Consider the following 19,306-nt stretch of genomic DNA (forward strand, 5'->3'; position numbering starts at 1 on the left):
TCTCCTCCCCTCCCCTGCTCTTTATCTTTCCACCTCCAATTCTGAGCACAAGGTTTGGCACATATTAGACACTTAGCAAACAGTATTGGAATTGATATGGAATAAAAATGGAAGCTATACAGATTTCTTATCATTGTTTTGCTGAAAAGACATGAAGTAGATTATGCAGATGCAGTCACAGACAGCCTGTATAAATGCAAGTGAAGTTCAAAGAGCAGTAAGGATCACGTGGTTAGCTCGCATAGGGCCTGTCTATGCCATTTCTGTTTCAGCTGCTAGGAGCACTTGGAAGGCACTCAGCACTTTCGGCTAAGTAAAATGTACAAATGGAGTGTGATGAAGAACTGGGACATTTAAGAGGAGGATAATATACATTTTTCTAGGTACATTTTATGTAAAATATAGTCTGATCAACTTTATTAAGCTTTCTCTTCAGCTAGGCAGAAAGACTAGGGTTATGTCCTTTCGCCCTCTGTGGTGTTCAACAACATATGCTACTCTTCCTGTTAAGACCTTAACAGCTGTGCCAACAAGTCTAGCTTGACAAGAAGTAAGGGCTCCATGGTGTCTCTTTACAGATGAGCCTGTCAGCATCTCTGTCCATCAGTGGATGTCTGCAGCCCGTCAGAACAGTTGTTCCCCTCAGACATCTGGGTCAGAAGTCAGTGTGAGGAAGATCCCGCAGCTTGCTGATAGGAATGAGAATCGGGAGTTATGAGCTGGGAGCTCTCGATACAAAAGAGAACCATGTTATGACAAACCTACGTGTTTGCGTTGCTTTCTCACAGAATTATGTAGACATTATGGTTGGTAGGTGGAACTCTCTCTGATTTCAATGACATAGTCATCTTCCTTTTACCTCACATTGATGTGTCTTTTCAGTAGAATTTATCTTGGTTCTTTGTGTGGTTTTTAATTCAGTCCAGTTTCACAATTATTTATCAAGATTTGAGTTAGGTACTAAGGGTGCAAAGATGACAGAAACTTAATCCATGTCTCCAAGGCTTGCAGTTTAATGGGGAAGTCCTGACCATTTTATATTAAACATATAGGTATACACAGAGGAAAATTAATTAGCCCAACCTCAGGGACAGGAAAGGATTAAAAAGCTTCATGGACCGATTAACTGATAAACTAACGGAATAGAGAACTAGACACATGTTCACACAGTAGAGACAGGAGCAATAACTAGACGGAGAACAGGTCATAGAGAGCTCTGTATGCCCTGATGAGGTTCTTGGTCTTTATTCTGGAGGCACTGAGAAGTCATTGAAGAATTTAAAACATTGAAATAACATGTCTGGATTGTAATTTCAGCAACGTCACTCGAGAGGAACAATAAAGGGTGGTTTTAGTTGACAAGATTAGTAGCAAATCACCTCCGAGGCCATTGCAGTGGTCCAGGCAATAAATGATGAAGGCCTTATCTAGGGCACATAATCAGCGATGTTGAAGATGAGAGAGGGTGGAGGATTCAAGAGGTGTTTTAGATAGTAGGTTCTCAGGACTTGAGGGTTGGGGAGTAGGGGGTGGTATCATTAAGTGAGGAAGAAAGCCTTTAGGGGGAAGTTTTGAATATAATGTCAAGATGCCTTTAGGACACTCAAGTATATGTGAACTCTGTAAAAATTCAGAGATAATTAGGAAGAAATAAAAAACAAATCAGAGTAAACCCCAAAAAGATATTGCCACTTAAGAAGGACTGGGCCAGATGGGCATTCAGCTTAGTGGGATTTTTTGTTTAAATTTTTGTTAGTATAAAGAGAACAGATTTCATGTATTTCATAGGTACAATTCTAAGAAGATAACCATAATTCCTTCCCTTCTCTCCCTCCCTCATTCCCCTCCTTCCTTCCTTTCTTTTCTTTAATTTTTGCAAAAATATAATTCCTGTAGCTTAGTGGTTAAGGTGCCCATGCCCTATATCAGAGTGCCTGGGTTCAATTCCCAGCTCTGAAAAATAAATTTAAAAAAAAAAAGGTAATAAGAATGGCTAGGCCTAGAAAAAGCATTAAGTGTAAAAACTGGCTTTGTGCAGTAGTAATGTAAAATTATAGATATTATGGGGAATCAATTTTCTACTCTGTAGAAGTCATTATATATATATATATAGTTTATGAATCGATTTTTGGAGACATTGGGATTATAGTACAATATAAACTAAAAAATACTGGATATAATTTAGTTTTTCATAATTCAAATGAGATTTTTTAGATTCTGTGATTTCTTGGTATTGTGATTATCAGTGATTTTAGTGACAAAATTTTGTGGGTTTTTTTCTGTTTTTTGTTTTTTGTTTTTGACAGGCAGAGTTAGACAGTGAGAGAGACAGAGAGAAAGGTCTTCCTTCCGTTGGTTCACCCCCCTAATGGCCGCTACTGCCAGCATGCCGATCTGAAGCCACGAGCCAGGTGCTTCCTCCTGGTCTCCCATGTGGGTGCAGGGCCCAAGCACTTGGGCCATCCTCCACTGCCTTCCCGGGCCACAGCAGAGAGCTGGACTGGAAGAGGAGCAACCAGGACAGAATCTGGCACCCCAACCGGGACTAGAACCCAGGGTGCCGGCGCCGCAGGCGGAGGATTAGCCAAGTGAGCTGTGACGCCAGCCAAGTGACAAAATTTTGAATATCCAAAGCATATAAAGATTTTTGGATGTCAATAATATCTAACATTTATTGAGAGCTCAATAAGTAAATTACCCAGCTCTATTTTAGTACTTTCTGTTGATTAACTACATATAATTCTCTGAATAGATGGATAGTCTTATTTTTCCCATCTTATGGGTAGGAAATAAGTTTAAGAAAACTGTCTTAGGTCATACAGGATTCATCATCAAGGAGTCTTACTGCATATTTCGCTATAAGTATTCTGTGTTATAAAATAATGTAAGTTAGAGCACACTGGCTCATTAGGGAGAATGGAAGCATTAAAGTACTTTAATAAAAGTCCACATAAAAGCAACATTTCTAGAAATAGAAAGTTATAAAAACTGAAGAAAGAATTTAACGTCGAGAATATATATTTAAATTCCAAGAGGGATTATGTTGCCTCCTATGGGGAATGGAAACCTAAAAATTCAGAAAAATTAAGAGAATAGAAGAAGGAAGTTGAATTATTATAAGGAAGGAAGGGAAGAGTTTATGCCAAAGATTGATATTTAAAGGCTGAATTCTAACGGAACTGAAACTCTCAGAAAAAATAAATAAATAAAAGGGTTTATTATCACTGTTACTTTATATAAAACTTTGTGTTTTTTAACACTAAAAGAAAGGAAGTGACTTCACTAAGATCACACACTGAGTGTCAGAAATAGGAAAGAACCCAGGTCTTCTGATTCAATCCAGAACCTTTTCCGTTACATCATATGCCTTAATGAATCCAGATTCATTCCTGCCTCCAGATCCACAGAAGTGCCTAAGAAAAGGTTTAGCCCAGCAACACTGAATCCAAGAGAGTAGTAGCAGCTCAAAGGAGTGTGATGGTGAGAAATGAGCCAGAGGTACTCTAATCAAGAAGACTGCCATGCTTCTAGAATCTGAGCAATCTTCTCCTGCATTGCCTGCTGATTGGAGTATGTGATAGAAAAGTTGCCAGAAGAAAAATAGTTAAGTATATAAATAATTGTTTTTCTTCCTGTTTTTAATAACTGCTGGAGGTAGTTATCTTCAGAGAGTGGAGAACAGTGAGTGTTGCTGGGAATCAACAGTCCACAGTGGAAAATTTTTACTTTTTATTTTGTGCCTTTCTGTGCTATTTTTGTTACCTATGGATAAATAAATTTTAAAAAAATGAAAAATGTTAAGGATTTACTGAAAAATATTTCTGAAAAAAATGTTAAGGATTTGTGTAAATGAGACTATAGGTCAGTTTTTAAAATACAAGATTACTTGAAAAAGTTTGTAGAAAATGGAACTAATATAAATGTTTTGGTGCAAAAAAATTTTAAATCCATTCATAGTTTTTTCATTAAACACGTTTTTCATTAACTTTTTGAAGACCCTTGTGTATGAATGGATTTCAAAGTGTTTTTGCACCCAAATAAACTTACCCATTAATTCCATCTTCCACAAACTTTTTGAAGTATCCTCATATTTTTAACTAAATCAAGTTGTGCTAGCAGATTTCATCCCAGCAGTTACTGAGAAAGTTGATGTTGACATTCAGAGTGAATTTTCCTCAAATTTACATAGAAACAATAATGTTACATAACATAGTAATATAGTTTAAAAAGCGATGGCACTATAAAGCCATTCCCTTCTTCCTGTGGGAAAGTACTTTATAAATTATAGCCAGGGATGTGGGAAACATTATTTTCTAGTCTTAGAAAGCCCCTCTTCTCATATGCGTACATGCATACGTGTGTAGATACATGTATGCATTTGTTCTTGGACTAGGACACAGCTTTCTTGAGTGAAGAAATGCTCTGGCAGGGAGCAGCAAGAATGGATGTCAGATTAGGATTCTTCTATCGGTTGCTTTTGGCAGAACTGTGCTGGGCGGAGGACTCAGCCTGTCACCCACTAAAAGCAAGGAGAAGCTAGCAGTGGTGGTTTATATAGCTGGTTTATTTGTAAGTCAAACGGTGATGAATTGGAGGTTGCTTTTACTCTAAAGCAATTTTAGTCCTCTAGCGATTTATTTGGATGGTGTGTGCAAGGTGTCCAGCGTGTAACAAATCTTCCCAGGCAGACGAATCAATTAATTCACAAGCTTTTATTGGGATTCCGCTCCCGGGCGAGGTTCCCCGGTCCCAACAGAGCGGGGCCAGGGAAGTCGCAAGTCAGAGCTTGGGAGGGCTCCTTTCATAGATACAGGGCGTGGGGGTTAAAGGTTGAGGCAGATCTGATCCTCATTGGTTGACCTTTAGGCACCCGTGGGGACCTTGACAAGGACTTTTCTTCCCCGGAAGTACAGGTAGGGGACTCTCCATTCCCGGAAGTATAGGCCTTTCCTCCTTGCAGATCCCAAAGTTACCATCATGCTTGCAATACAATGAAATATGCTGTCTTTTAAGATCCCAGAGCAACTATGATGTGTAGTTTGTGCAATGTTTATATTACTCTGAAAAGAGATGGAAAATGTATGTTTGAACTAGGAATATAATGTTTTTCTGGAAAATTATAAAAATGCTAAAAGATTTTTTTTCCCATAGTGTCATTGTTGAAGATGAATTTTTCTTTCTTTTTTTTTTTTTTAAAGATTTATTTATTTACTTTGAAAGTCAGAGGTACACAAAAAGAAGAGAGGTAGAGAGAGAGAGAGAGATCTTCCATCCTCTGCTTCACTCTCCAATTGGCCTCAACAGCTGGAGCTGTGCTGATCCGGAGCCAGGAGCCAGGAGCTTCTTCCAGGTCTCCCACGCGGGTGCAGGGGCCCAAGGGCTTGGGCCATCTTCTACTGCTTTCCCAGGCCATAGCAGAGAACTGGATTGAAAGCGGAGCAGCTGGGTCTTGAACCGGCACCCATATGGGGTGTCAGCACTGCAGGCAGCAGCTTTACCCGCTACGCCACGGCGCCGGCCCCCAAAGATGAATTTTTCTTAAAAAGAACCAGGATAGGAGTGGATGCTGTGGTACAGTGGGTTAAGCTGCCACATGGGATATCCGCATCCCATATTGGAGTACCTGGTTCGATCCTGGCTGCTCCCTTCCATTGCTGCTTCCTGCTAATATTAGTACCTGAGAAGCAGCTGATGATGACTTAGATACTGGAGTCCTTGCCTCCCATGTGGGAGATGCGTGTGGAGTTCTTGGCTCCTGCCTTCAGCTGGGCTGGGCCTTGACTGCTGTGCACATTTGGGGAGTGAACCAGTGGGTGGAAGATCTCTGCTTCTCTCTCTCTGTCATTCTCCAATAAGTAAAATAACAATAGTGAGGATATGATGAAACTATTAAGTCAGCATTTATGGCCTGTGAGTGAAGGAAGTATTACCAAGAGCCGGACTAGGACTGTATATCATCGTCTTGGCAGGAGTACAGTTTGCTCTTCATCTTGTTGCATGTGGATGGTTACCAGGGCCTGTGGTAGATTTTGCAATCTGCTCTTACAGCTCCAGAGTTCCTAAGCAGCTATGAGTATGAGTAGACTGATCTTGCTCTTCATTTTTACATGGAGGAGGCTTTTTAGGTTTAGAGGAATTATAAAAATGGTTACATGTGATAGGTAGAAAAAGGATTTAAATTTTTTTTTTTTTTTGACAGGCAGAGTGGACAGTGAGAGAGAGAGACAGACAGAGAGAAAGGTCTTCCTTTTTGCTGTTGGTTCACCCTCCAATGGCCGCATCCGCTGGCGCGCTGCAGCCAGCGCACCGCGCTGATTCGATGACAGGAGCCAGGGGCTTCTCCTGGTCTCCCCTGGGGTGCAGGGCCCAAGCACTTGGGCCATCCTCCACTGCACTCCCTGGCCACAGCAGAGAGCTAGCCTGGAAGAGGGGCAACCGGGACAGAATCCGGCGCCCCAACCGGGACTATAACCCCGGGTGTCGGCGCCTCAAGGCGGAGGATTAGCCTAGTGAGCCGCAGCGCCAGCCTAGTATTTAAATTTTTTAGTAGCCCGTTTTATAATTCTTTTTAAAAGCAAATCAGGCCGGCACCGCGGTCAGGGCGCCGATCCTGTCCCGGTTGCCCCTCTTCCAGGCCAGCTCTCTGCTGTGGCCAGGGAGTGCAGTGGAGGATGGCCCGAGTGCTTGGGCCCTGCACCCCATGGGAGACCAGGAGAAGCACCTGGCTCCTGCCATCGGCTCAGCGCGGTACGCCGGCTGCAGCGCACTACCGCGGCAGCCATTGGAGGGTGAACCAATGGCAAAAGGAAGACCTTTCTCTCTGTCTCTCTCTCACTGTCCACTCTGCCTGTCAAAAAAAAAAAAAAAAAAAAAAAAAGCAAATCAACATATGGAGTATTCTTGAGAACTGAAAAATAGCTCCTCCTTCAAAGATTCTGGACATTCAGAATAACTTTATGCATTCCATTTATTTCAGTGGTTCTAAGACATATTTTCTCACTGTTTAAAAAATTTCTGAATAGGGAAATATCTTGCAGTTGTTAGGGGTTTGGATGGAAGTCAAATGACTTCGGAAAGTATTTGCATTTACTACTGGCAGTTATATGTGCTACTAACAATCTGAGACCGTTTTAAATTAAATTATCTTCCTGAAAGATTTTTGGGCTTTTATTTTATTTATTTTTTGCTTTGTATTGGTCTGGGCCCCACTGCCAGTATGAATTCAGATTGCAAAGTGTGCAAGTACCATCTCTCAGATAAAATTCCCTCTACCTGACGCCCACGTGGGGACTTCCACGTCACCTTGCTATTTCTTCTGATGGACTTATTTTCCGTTTACCCTACATTGCATTTGTAGCCCCTCTGTGTTTCCAGCTTTATATGGGAGACCTCCTATTTGGGGTATTTTTTCCTTGCTGCACATAAAAGAATAAAGTGTCTTGTTGTACTAGGCAGTGGCTTGATTTGATCAAAGACCCACCAGACTCTTCCTTAGACTCTTGCTTCCTGTCCCTCCTCAGAACGTGTTTACTCTTATCACAGACACACTCGAATAAGCTCAGTATCACTGTCACACACGTCTTTGCTTACTCCTTATTGGTGACACTCAAAGTTCAATTTTCCTAAGAATCGATTGAGAAGTTAATTATTTATTTCTGGGTCTTATCCCCAGAGATTCTGTTTCCGTGTACTTGGGGAGGCACTTCTAAGAAAAACCTCCCAGGTATTCCTACTTCAGTGATTGAAAGACCACACTTGAGAGGTGTTTTGTATGCTCTCTATCTATGTGAACGCTCTTGGCTGCAGTTGCCATCTGTACTATGTAGATGACTTCAGAGTACTTATCTTTAGTCTCAACCATGCTTATTGAATGCCAGAGTCATCTGTACAGCTGCCATGGCTCTACTTGTGGCACAGTATACTCTATTAATATTCACAGTATACTGTGAATCAGGCTATCTGGTTCACTTCCCAGCTCAGCCATTTAATAGCTGAGTGATGGGCAAGTTATTTCTCAGTTCCCTCTTGTGAAAATAAATTAACAACAATACTATATGGGGTTGCATCGATGATTCATTGCATCCGTACATGGAAAATTCTTTGACCAGTGCCTGACACATTAGCAAATTCAATATTAGATATTGTTTTTTTAAACTATTTATTTATTTATTTATTTGACAGAGAGAGAGAGAGAGAGAGGTCTTCCTTCCGTTGGTTCACCCCCAAATGGCCGCCTATCCAAAGGCAGGAGCCAGGTGCTCCCTCCTGGTCTCCCATGCAGGTGCAGGTGCCCAAGCACTTGGGCCATCCTCCACTGCCCTCCCAGGCCACAGCAGAGAGCTGGACTGGAAGAGGAGCAACTGGGACTAGAACCCAGTGCCCATGTGGGATGCCGGCGCCACAGGCAGAGATTAAGCAAGTGAGCCATGGCGCCGGCCCTAGATATTGTTTTTATGTTGTTGTTATCCTGTAAGCACCTCAAACGTGTCTAAAGTGAATCTTTTATACCACCTCTATCCTATCTTTTTTTAAGGATTTATTTGTTTATTTGAAAAGCAGAGTTACAGAGAGGCAGAGACAGAGGCAGAGAGAGAGAGAGGTCTTCCATCCACTGGTTCACTCCCCAGATGGTTGCAATGACTCAAGTTGTGCTGATTCAAAGCCAGGAGCCAGGAGCTTCCTCCAGGTCTCCCAGGCTGATGCAGGGGCTCAAGGACTTGTGCCGTCTTCTACTGCTTTCCCACACCATAGAAGAGAACTGGATTGGAAGTGGAGCAGCCAGGACTCGAACCAGCGCCCATATGTAATGTCAGTACTGCAGGCAGTGGCTTTTCCCACTACACCACAATGCCGGCCCCATATGGCTATAGCTTTATTTCATTTCTCCCTATCACTTTTTTTCTTCACTCCAGACAGTAAGTTCTATGAATCCAACATCTTAATTATTTCTAATCTATCCCCTCCTTTCCATTTCTCCTTCTGTTGCTTTGGTGTAGTGTTTTGATCATATAGGGTTCTGCAGTAGTCTCCTACCTGGACTTCTAGCCTCTGGTTGTTTTTCTGCATTCTGATTTCATAAGGGCAGTGTGATCACGCCACTTCCTGCTGGATGGCTCTTACTGCCTATGGGATAAAACCCGAACGCTCGCGCCTGGCATTCAGGGCTCCTCGGATCTGGTTTCTACCTCCTCTTCTGCAATACTCAGGCCCTGTGAAGTTTTCAAGCTGTAGTAAATCACTTAGAGTAGATCACTCAAAACACTGGCTTCCTCTTGCTTTTATAATTTTCCATTGATAAAGCATATAGTATGGTGGCTTAGAGTGTGAGCATTAGGTGCAAACATCCTCACTCTGCTGCTTAGCTTGGTGTCTGATTTTGGATAAAAAACAGTTATTCTGTGCCACAGTTTGCTCATCTGTGAAATGGGGATAACTGTGCCTCGTAGTGTTGGGGTAAGACCTTAGTAAGTTAATTTACATAAGAAGTGTTCAATAAATGTGAGCTATCATGTTTATTACCATGCTGTTTCGTCTGCACACACACATTCCCTCATTTTCTTCTGCCTATGAAATTCTACTCACTCATCCCTCATTTCTTAGTTTAAGAACTAGTTTCTCCAGGAAGTCATTGCTGAAACCCCCAGATTCTAGTTCGCTCTACCTTCTCTGTCTCTCCCTCTCTCTCTGTAATTCTGATATATAAATAAAATAAATCTTTTTTTTTTAAACTTTTATTTAATGAATATAAATTTCCAGTGTACAGCTTATGGATTACAATGGCTTCCCCCCCCCCCCATAACTTCCCTCCCACCCGCAACCCTCCCCCCTCCCGCTCCCTCTCCCCTTCCATTTGCATCAAGATTCATTTTCAATTCTCTTTATATACAGAAGATCAATTTAGTATAAAGATTTCAACAGTTTGCACCCACATAGAAACACAAAGTGAAACATACTGTTTGAGTACTAGTTATAGCATTAAATCAAAATGTACAGCACATTAAGGACAGAGATCCCACATGAGGAGCAAGTGCACAGTGGCTCCTGTTGTTGACCCAACAAATTGACACTCTAGTTTATGGCGCCAGTAACCATCTTAGGCTGTCGTCATGAGTTGCCAAGGCTATGGAAGCCTTCCAAGTTTTCCGACTCTGATCATATTTAGACAAGGTCATAAAAGACAGAGTGAGGATAGTAACCAATGATCCTAAGAGTGGCATTTACCAGGTTTGAACAATTATACAGCATTAAGTGGGGAAGAGGACCATCAGTACACACATGTTGGGAGTAGAGCCATTGGTGGTAGAGTAGAGGTTATGATTACAAAGGAATGAGGCCCAAGTGCACTAGACAGGGTCTAGAACAAAGGACAGAGTCATTATTAGAGGAGCTAAGAAAGGTGCTGTCTAAGCTACAATTAAGTTTTCTGATTGAGAGGCAAATAGAACCTGATAGAAGGGGCTTGATAATAATCTGGTGGGCTTTAGGCCTTGTAAATTCAGAGGCCCAGACCTATCTATCTCTTCACATGGGGTATATCCTAAGGGAGGTGTGAACCTCCTAGGGGAAGGCACTCTGTTGACTTTCATTACTTGGCTGGCCTGGGAGGAGAGCTGGCCAGGTAAAGGCAGGTGGCATCTCTAACAAGAAATGTACAGTTCTGCCTGCAATGTTGCTGACCCTACTTGACCATCCCCTCAGCTGCAGTGGTCACTTTGGAAGTTGGGCTGAGTGAAGGGCTTTTCAGCTTAGAGCCAATAAGATCTGTGGCTCTGACCTGGGCATCCTTCGACTCCAGGGCAGGTCCATTTCCAGTGATCCAACTCTTGGCAGAGCTGCCAGGGCTCTTCACAAGCTGACTTCTGCTGAAGCCCAGGCTTACCACATTGAAAGCCACTGCAGTGGACTGGCCTGTTGGGTCTCCTTGAGGGCAGATCACTGTACAGATCAGCCATTAATAGGCCTGCCACCCATTGCTTCTGATGCCGAGCTTTCCTTTCCTCCTGGTTTGTGTTAAAGCAGACCAGAGGATGCAAGTCAAGGGAGTGCCCGTTTCCCATCTCTAATCTTCGGTGGCCTGAACTACAAGTCTATAGTCACAGGCATGTTCTGTAGTAGTTTTTCTAAGGTAGACAATGCCCATGAGGAAAATTATATTCTCACTTTAAAACTTTCTTTCCCTTTGGTCTGAAAGGGAGGTTTTTTCTACTTACTGTATACTTCGCTGATGGCGAAGTGAATCTAGCTATGAGATTATTATTTGAGTTCTTATTTTGGCTATGCTATTGCAGAAAAATGTTAGCCATCTCTTTTATAAGGTCTAAAGATTAAATTGTGCATCCTACAGATTCCTTCATAATAGAATTAGTTTCCTACCTTGAAGAGAATAGAGAAATGAAAGAACAAGTTGGGCTTAGAATAGAGAAATGAGGGAGCAAGTCCTAGATCGCTTGCTGACAATAGCAATATCACATGAATACTTAGCAAACCGTTTCAACCATTAGATAACAACTTAAGAAAACATTTACCAGAAGGTCCAATGCCTTCTATAAATTTTAAGAATCATGTATTTGAAAACACCTCTTAAATATCTAACATGGTGTAGTTTGTTTAGCCAGTAAACTTAAGCACAACCATCTAAAATGTTTTTAGTTTCTTTCTACCAACAAGTCTAAAACATATGATACACAGATTCAGGTCCCACAAATTAAAATGTATCTTTGATTGATTTTAGCAGCTTAAATTTATGGACAATCTTATCTATAAGCCATTTAAAATAAAACTCTTAATAAAATTTTCCCATGTGGACATACAATATGTACACACATATAATATAGCATAATAGACCAATATAGCAATTTTAATAATAGCTTTTAAAATCTTTAACTCTTTTTGTAGATTGCCAATTGATTTGAATTGCTTTTTCTTTTTAGTAACCTCAGTTAACCATACTTTCTCTCAGTTGGTACTGTTAATACATTATTGGCTTCATCTGTTTATAGAGCCATCCCAAAGTACTGAATACAATAAAAGTGGCTGGAAAAAGTCCATAGGAACCTATAGGAGGACAGCTAAACACAGAACCAACAACGCTTTAGTTTTATGAGCAGCAGATCATATATAACTGTGGATGACAAAAGACTTTAAGTCGCCATGTTTAAAATTATAAACTCATCAACCAACAAGAGGCACTTGCTTACTTCACAGTATTTTTGAAAGCACCTGTAGGATTTTACAAGTATTTAACCCTTTAAGCCTCTGGGGCTTTCTCATTAAGATAACTATCATGTCTAGTACCACAAGATCATTAGACTTTTTAATTCTCAAACATTTGTATTAATAGCATTTTCCATTATAGAAACTTAAAGTCTGGTACCACATCACATCTTGACAGTACTTCTAATATACTCCAAATAGACTGATTAGTTGGTGTCTCTATAAGATGAGAGACATAGGTCCTTCGATTTTTTCAGTTGGGCCCAAACTGGAAAAACCAAAGTCCAGGATTTACTGGAAATTTTAGAGACCAGATTGTTTGAAACTTTGATTTTTTGAATGCCTGTCAAGAATGCCAAGAAGGCTCAAAATCCAAAATATCTGGTTGAAATAAGATTTCTTAAAATCATGACATAACATAGACCAAATTTGATCATTGTTACAAGGTGATTATTCAAATTTTTGAAAAAAGCACGTATTTAAATAACCCATAGCTCTTAATAAAAATTCAGCTGTTTTTGAACAATTAGAATTTAACAGAGATCAAGAGAACATAATAGATTACTTTAACACATTGCTTTAACAGAGCATCAGAGTTTAATTCTATGTCAAAGAGAAATTGAGCTTCCTGTGATCTTTTGCTGTGAGGTTTCCTTCCTTTACCTTCTTTCATATTGGTGACCATGTTTCTGTGTTTCTGTGTGTAAGACATCTTTAAGCATCTTTTGCAGGGCAGGATGAGTGGCAACAAATTCTTTCAGTTTCTGTTTGCTATGAAAAGTTTTAATTTCACCTTCATTCACAAATGAGAGCTTTGCAGGATATAGTATTCTGGGCTGGCAGTTTTTCTCTCTTAGTACCTGGGCTATGTCTCGCCATTCCCTTCTAGCTTGTAGGGTTTCTGATGAGAAGTCTGCTGTGAGTCTAATTGGAGATCCTCTAAGAGTGATCTGACGTTTCTCTCTTGCACCTTTTAGGATCTTTTCTTTATGTTTCACTGTGGTGAGTTTGATTACAACATGTCGTGGTGAGGATCTCTTTTGGTCATGTTTATTAGGGGTTCTATAAGCTTCCTGTACTAAGATGCCTCTGTCCTTCTCCAAACCTGGGAAATTTTCTGCTAGTATCTCACTGAAAATGCCTTCTAATCCTTTCTCCTTCTCCATGCCTTCAGGAACTCCTAGAACCCGAATGTTGGGTTTTTTAATAGTATCCTGTAGATTCCCGACAATATTTTTTAGATTTCTAATTTCTTCTTCTTTTCTTTGGTTTGCCTGTTTCCTTTCCTGTTCTCTGTCTTCTAAGTCTGATATTCTCTCTTCTGCTTCGCCCATTCTGTTTTTAAGGCTCTCTAATGTGTTTGTCATTTGATCTATTGAACTCTTCATTTCATTATGATTTCTAGTCACTATCAGAGTTTCTTGTTCCAGTAGTTGTTTCATTTCATTTTGATTCCTCCTTAATATTTCACTTTCACGAGAGAGATTTTCTATCTTGTCCATGAAGGATTTCTGTAGTTCAAGAATTTGTTTTTGAGAACTTCTTAATGTTCTTATCAATTTTTTGAGATCCGCTTCTTGCATTTCTTGGATCTCATCATCTTCATAATCTTGAATTGGGGTGTCTTTTTTATTTGGGGGCGTCATAGTTTCTTCCTTGTTCTTGTTAGCTTGGTTTTTGCGTTTGTTGTTTGGCATGTTGGAGATATTTGGTTTCTTCACTGTGGTGTTTTTTCTTGTTACACTATGGCTCTATATTAAGTGGACTGTCTGCTTTCAGTGGAGCCTTAGAGGCTTGAGATGAGTGTGGACTGAGAGCTGTGTTTGGTTCCTCAGGGTTGAGGGTGTGTCAAGGATGACACTCCCAGGTTAGGTGTGGTAAATCTTTCTTTTTTTTGATTTAAAAGGGAAGTAATTCCGCACAGCTGAACGTAATTGGAGGTAGTTAGCAGGCAAATGATATACCCACAGGAGCCAGAGATCGGAAGCTCTTTCCCGAGGGCCACACAGGGAATCTCTTTTGCCCTCAGTGTGGGCTCCAATTCTCCTGCAGTCTCCCACTGGGTTGCCAAGTTAGATGCTAATCTCCTGTTATTTCACCCCTCCCCCCAGAGTCAGGTTTTTCTGCTAGGCTCAGGGCTGGTGCAGACCTGAGGTCGCCCTGCTTATGACGTATGTCCAAAATGGCGCCTGCTCTGTCTTGCTCGCCTTTGAGAGGTGAGCGGAGAGAGAGAAACTTGTGTCCGTATCAGTCACTTTTTTTATTTTTTTCTCTCTCTTTTAGTTAGCCTGGTGAACTTTTCCCCACGGAGTTTCAAGCCTCGTTCCCTCTAGCCTCCTCTTTCCGCTTGCCCGCTGGTGTCTCGGGCTATGGAGGTTCGGCTCACCTCGCGTTCCAGCGCTGGTGCGTTGAGTCTGCCGCTGGTGTCCCGAACTTGGGCTCCCACGCTCTCCACGCAGGTCCACTGTGAATCACTAGTTCCGGAAGAGTTTCCTCTGCTGTTTCATCCGCTACTCTTCCTTGACCCTGCAGTATCTCCACTTATATTGAACTTTCTCTCCCCCCGGACTAAGTGTGCTTCCTGCCTATTCCGCCATCTTGCCGCCTCTCCCCAATAAAATAAATCTTTAAAAATGATTAGAAATGGTCAAGTTCAACAGAAATAAGGCATCTTTTATATTTATGATAAATATACCACACATTATAAGAACATCGAAACCCTTGTAAAAATCACTTATGTTAAAGAAGTTAGAACTTTCCTAATAGTACCAGTAATATTTTAAAATACTAGGAATTATGATTTACTTAAATAAAAGAATATTAAATTAAAACCCTGTATACGGAAATACACATGAACTTACATATGTATGTGATTTTTTTTAAAGATACGAATAGTATTTCCTGAATTGTTGTGTTCAACCCTAAAAGACATTAGCATAGGGAGGTAGGAAAAAAGTTTGACCCAACAAATTATTTTCTGCAGATTCATGTACACATATTTTTCATATTGGACCCTGAGGGATACAGTACCCCCTTGCAGAGCATAGAGAATGTACAGAAAAAATAAGCACAATTGCCTTCTTTGAGTTTGTATTAAGAAAAGAAACATGAGACCCTTACTAATGAACTTATGTTAGTGCTCTCCACAGATGGGCTTTAATATAAATAACTGATACTGTACCTTTCTTTTCTTTTTTCTTTTTCTTTCCTTCTCTTTCATTCTTTCTTTCTTCCTTTCTGTCAAGATTTACTTATTTATTTGAAAAGTAGAGTTACAGGGGGAGAAACAGAGAAATCTTCCATCTGCTGGCTCATTCTCCAAATGGCTGGAACAGCCAGGACAGGGCCAGGCAGAAGCCAAGGAGCCAGAAACTCCATCTGGGCCTCCCACATGGGTGGCAGGGATCCAACTACTAAAGCCATCACCAACTGCCTTCCTAGGTGCATTAGCAGGAAACTGAATTGGAATTGGAGCAGCCAGGACTTGAACCAGCACTCTGGTGTGGAATACCAGTGTCAGAAGCAGCAGCTTAATCCACTGCATCACAATGCCAGCCACTCCCCAGCTATTTTCTACCTCTTTGGAAATTTGGTTGAGAAGAAAATGTGTGTGTGTATAGTTTATTCATTTGTCATTGGACATTTGGGTTGCTTCCACCTTTTGGCTGTTGTGGATAGTGCTGTATGAACATGGGTGTACAAATCTCTCTTTGACACTTTGCTTTCAGTTCTAGGTATTTAAGGGCACTTCAGAAAGTTCATAGAAAATGGAATTAAAAGATAAGTATATTTTAGTACAAAAAATTCTGGAATAGATACAGAATTTTTTGATAATATGCATTTTCCACAAACTTTTCCCTGTATATCCAATATAGTTACTGTTTTTTCTTTGCCTTTGAAATACCTTTGAATTGTAAAAAAAAAAAAAAAAAATAGTACTTCCTTTTCTTTTAAGTAAGTGTGGCCACCCTTTACCAAGTACATGTTTTGCTTACAGAAAGTGAATACTTTGCAGTGATAAACTGTGTTAAGTGGTTTAAATAACTCTTCTCATTTTATGTAATTGCAGAGACCTCATAGAATATTACAGTCTTAATTATATTAAAGAAAAAAGTTGAAACCCAGAGAAGTAAAGTTTTCAGAAAGTCAAAAAGATAGTGAGAGAGCTAGGATTTGAGCTGAGGTTCAACTCCATAGGCTTTACTTTTGAATCCGGATATAACTGCTTCTTGAACTTATTGTTCATTGACTACATCCTTCTGTGAATTAATACTTTATAGTCTTTTACCATTTTTTAATTTTGATGTTAGTATTTTTATTTATAAAAGCTCTTTCAATATTAATGATTTTAACCCTTTATCCTACATTGTAAATTTTTTTTTGGTTTTGCCTTTTAATTTTTTTTGTGTTTCAGTATTAATTTTAATGTAGCTTTTGCTATCTTTTCCTCTACTTTTAAACATAAAATATCTTAACCATTGTAAGATTAAATATTCACTGATTTTTATTTATTTATTTTTTAAAGCTTTATTTTATTTATTTGAAAGACAGAGTTACAGAGAGAGGTAGAGACAGAGAGAGGTCTTCCATCTGCTAGTTCATTCCCCTGATGGCTACAACAACCAGAGCTGCACCAATCCAAAGCCAGGAACCAGGAGCTTCTTCTGGGTCTCCCATGTGGGTGCCAAGGACTTGGACCATCTTCTACTGCTTTCCCAGGCCATAACAGAGAGCTGAATCAGAAGAGGAGTAGCCGGGACTAGAACTGGCACCCATGTGGGATACCAGCACTTCAGGCCAGGGCTTTAACCTGGTATGGCACAGCACCGTCCCCTCTTCACTGATTTTTTTTTTTAATTTTCAATTATCTTTATATACAGAAGATCAATTTAGCATATATTAAGGAAAGATTTCAACAGTATGCACCCACACAGAAACACAAAGTGTAAAATACTATTTGAATACTAGTTATGGCATTAATTAAACACCTAAGAATAATTGTGTATTAATTACAGAGTTCAATAGTTTTAAGTAGAACATAAAAAATACTAAAAGGGTGAAGTATTAAGTTCTTTTTTTTGTTATATAGTTATTTTTTTTTTATTTAATAAATGTGAATTTACAAAGTGCAACTTTTGTATTGTTGTGGCTTCCCCCCCCAACCTCCCTCCCTCCCGTGGCCCTTCCCTCTCCCACTCCCTCTCCCATCCTGCCCTTCATCGAGTTTCATTTTCAATTACCTTCATATACTGAAGATCAACTTAGTATATACTAAGCAAGGATTTCAACAGGCTGCACTCACACAACCGCACAAGGTATAGGGTATTGTTCGACTAGTAGTGTTTTTAAGTTTCATAGTAAAACACATTAAGGACAGAGATCCTATGTGGGGAGCCTGTACCCAGTGACTCCCGTTGTTGATTTAACAATTGGTACTCTTATTTATGACGTCAGCAATCACCCGAGACTCTTGCTATGAGCTATCTAGGCTACAGAAGCCCCTTGAATTCACCGACTCTGAACTTGTTTAGTCAAGGCCGTATCACAGTGGAGGTTCCTTCCTCCCTTCAGAGAAAGGTGCCTCTCTCCTTGATGGCCTGTTCCTTCTGCTGGGGTCTTGTTCACCAGGGTCTTTCATTTAGATTGTTTTTTGCCACCGTGTCATGGCTTTCCATGCCTGTGAGACTCTCATGGACCTTTTAGCCAGATCCGAATGTCCCAAGGGTTGATTCTGAGGCAGGAGTGCTGTTTTGGGCATTTGCCATTCTATGAGTCTGCTGTCTTCACTGATTTTTGTAAAAATACTTAAAAAAATTTTTTTAAACCTAATGTATCTGAAGTTTGTATTGATGTATGGACTGAAATGAAGGCTTAACTGGATTTTTTTCTCAAATTTTTATAACATCATTTATTGAATGATCACCTAGTGAATCATTTGTTGAATCCCGTGGAAGTTCCTTGACCATAAGTTATCCTCAGTTTAAGAGTAGTTTTTAAAGAACTATCTATTGGTTAGCCCAACCTTTACTGTATTTGCTCTTATGGTGAGCAAGATGCATACACAAAGAAAAAACCTCAGATAAAAGAAACTGAGTTATTGCTTTCTCTGGTTTCTCTAAGAAAAAAAAAAAAAATCCAAACATGGAAGACTTCATACTTTAGGAAACAGACATTCCCCTGTTCTAAGAATCTGTTATACTATCTCTGACTGCCTCCTAATAACATCTCCCTAATAGTCTCATGGAATTATGCAATATATATTTTCTTCCAGAAGGAGTGACAGTCTTTACAGCACAGTATTTCTATCCTGAGGGAAGTTGCTTTATGCGGTTTCTCCTAAGTTGCAGCTATTAAGGTCACATAATTTTATAGCCCGTGGAGACTGTGGGTAATTTCCCTGGTTGTTCACAAACTGTCAGGAATGGTTCCAGCAATAAATTGTGTTTCCCTAGGTTTTACCAGCCTTGATACAAATGAGACCCACATTTTGCAAGCTTTTGTCCCCTCTTGCAGGCACATAAAATGAAAATGTTCCACAACAATTCCTGAGGTCTCTTCAGTTACCCACTAGCAAGGCCCCATGTCAGGCATACCAGAGTAGAGATTGGGGGTTAGGTACTTTTCTTTATTGTCAAAAATTTCTCTAGAAATTTCTTTCATACGTGCTCTTGACTATGTTCCTTCTAGTGATGTTCTTTCTCCCTCTGTGTCTATCTCTCTGTCTCATCTTGCTCCCTTACCATGCCCAAGAACCCTCAAGATGCCCAAGCTGTGTTAGTGGGTCTCGGACACCTTCTCATTCTGTTGAAATATAATATCTTTTTTTTTTTAACTTTTATTTAATGAATAGAAATTTCCAAAGTATAGCCCATGGGTTACAATGGCTTCCCCCCTCCCATAACTTCCCTCCCGCCCGCAATCCTCCCCCTTCCCGCTCCCTTTCCCCTTCCATTCATGTAAAGATTCATTTTCAATTCTCTTTGTATACAGAAGATCAGTTTAGTATATATTAGGTAAAGATTTCAACATTTTGCCCATATAGCAACACAAAGTGAAAAAACTACCATTGGATTACTAATTATAGCATTAAATA

General features: G+C 40.2%; 1 protein-coding gene across 3 annotated transcripts in view; it reads left to right on the forward strand.

Moving 5' to 3' along the window:
- Positions 1–19,306, forward strand: part of CEP57L1 (centrosomal protein 57 like 1) — a 71,786-nt gene that overhangs the window by 18,207 nt on the left and 34,273 nt on the right. The window contains exon 1 of one of the 3 annotated variants that reach the window (XM_062186590.1): positions 16,815–17,026. The exons of the other annotated variants lie outside the window; for them this stretch is intronic. Within the exon in view, the coding sequence (XP_062042574.1) occupies positions 16,988–17,026 (39 nt within the window). The 5' untranslated portion in view covers positions 16,815–16,987. Of the gene's footprint in view, positions 1–16,814; positions 17,027–19,306 lie in introns of those variants that run through there. 3 annotated transcript variants of the gene reach the window in all.

Source organism: Lepus europaeus, chromosome 3 (genome assembly GCF_033115175.1).
Source record: "Lepus europaeus isolate LE1 chromosome 3, mLepTim1.pri, whole genome shotgun sequence".
Classification (NCBI taxonomy): Eukaryota; Metazoa; Chordata; class Mammalia; order Lagomorpha; family Leporidae; genus Lepus; species Lepus europaeus.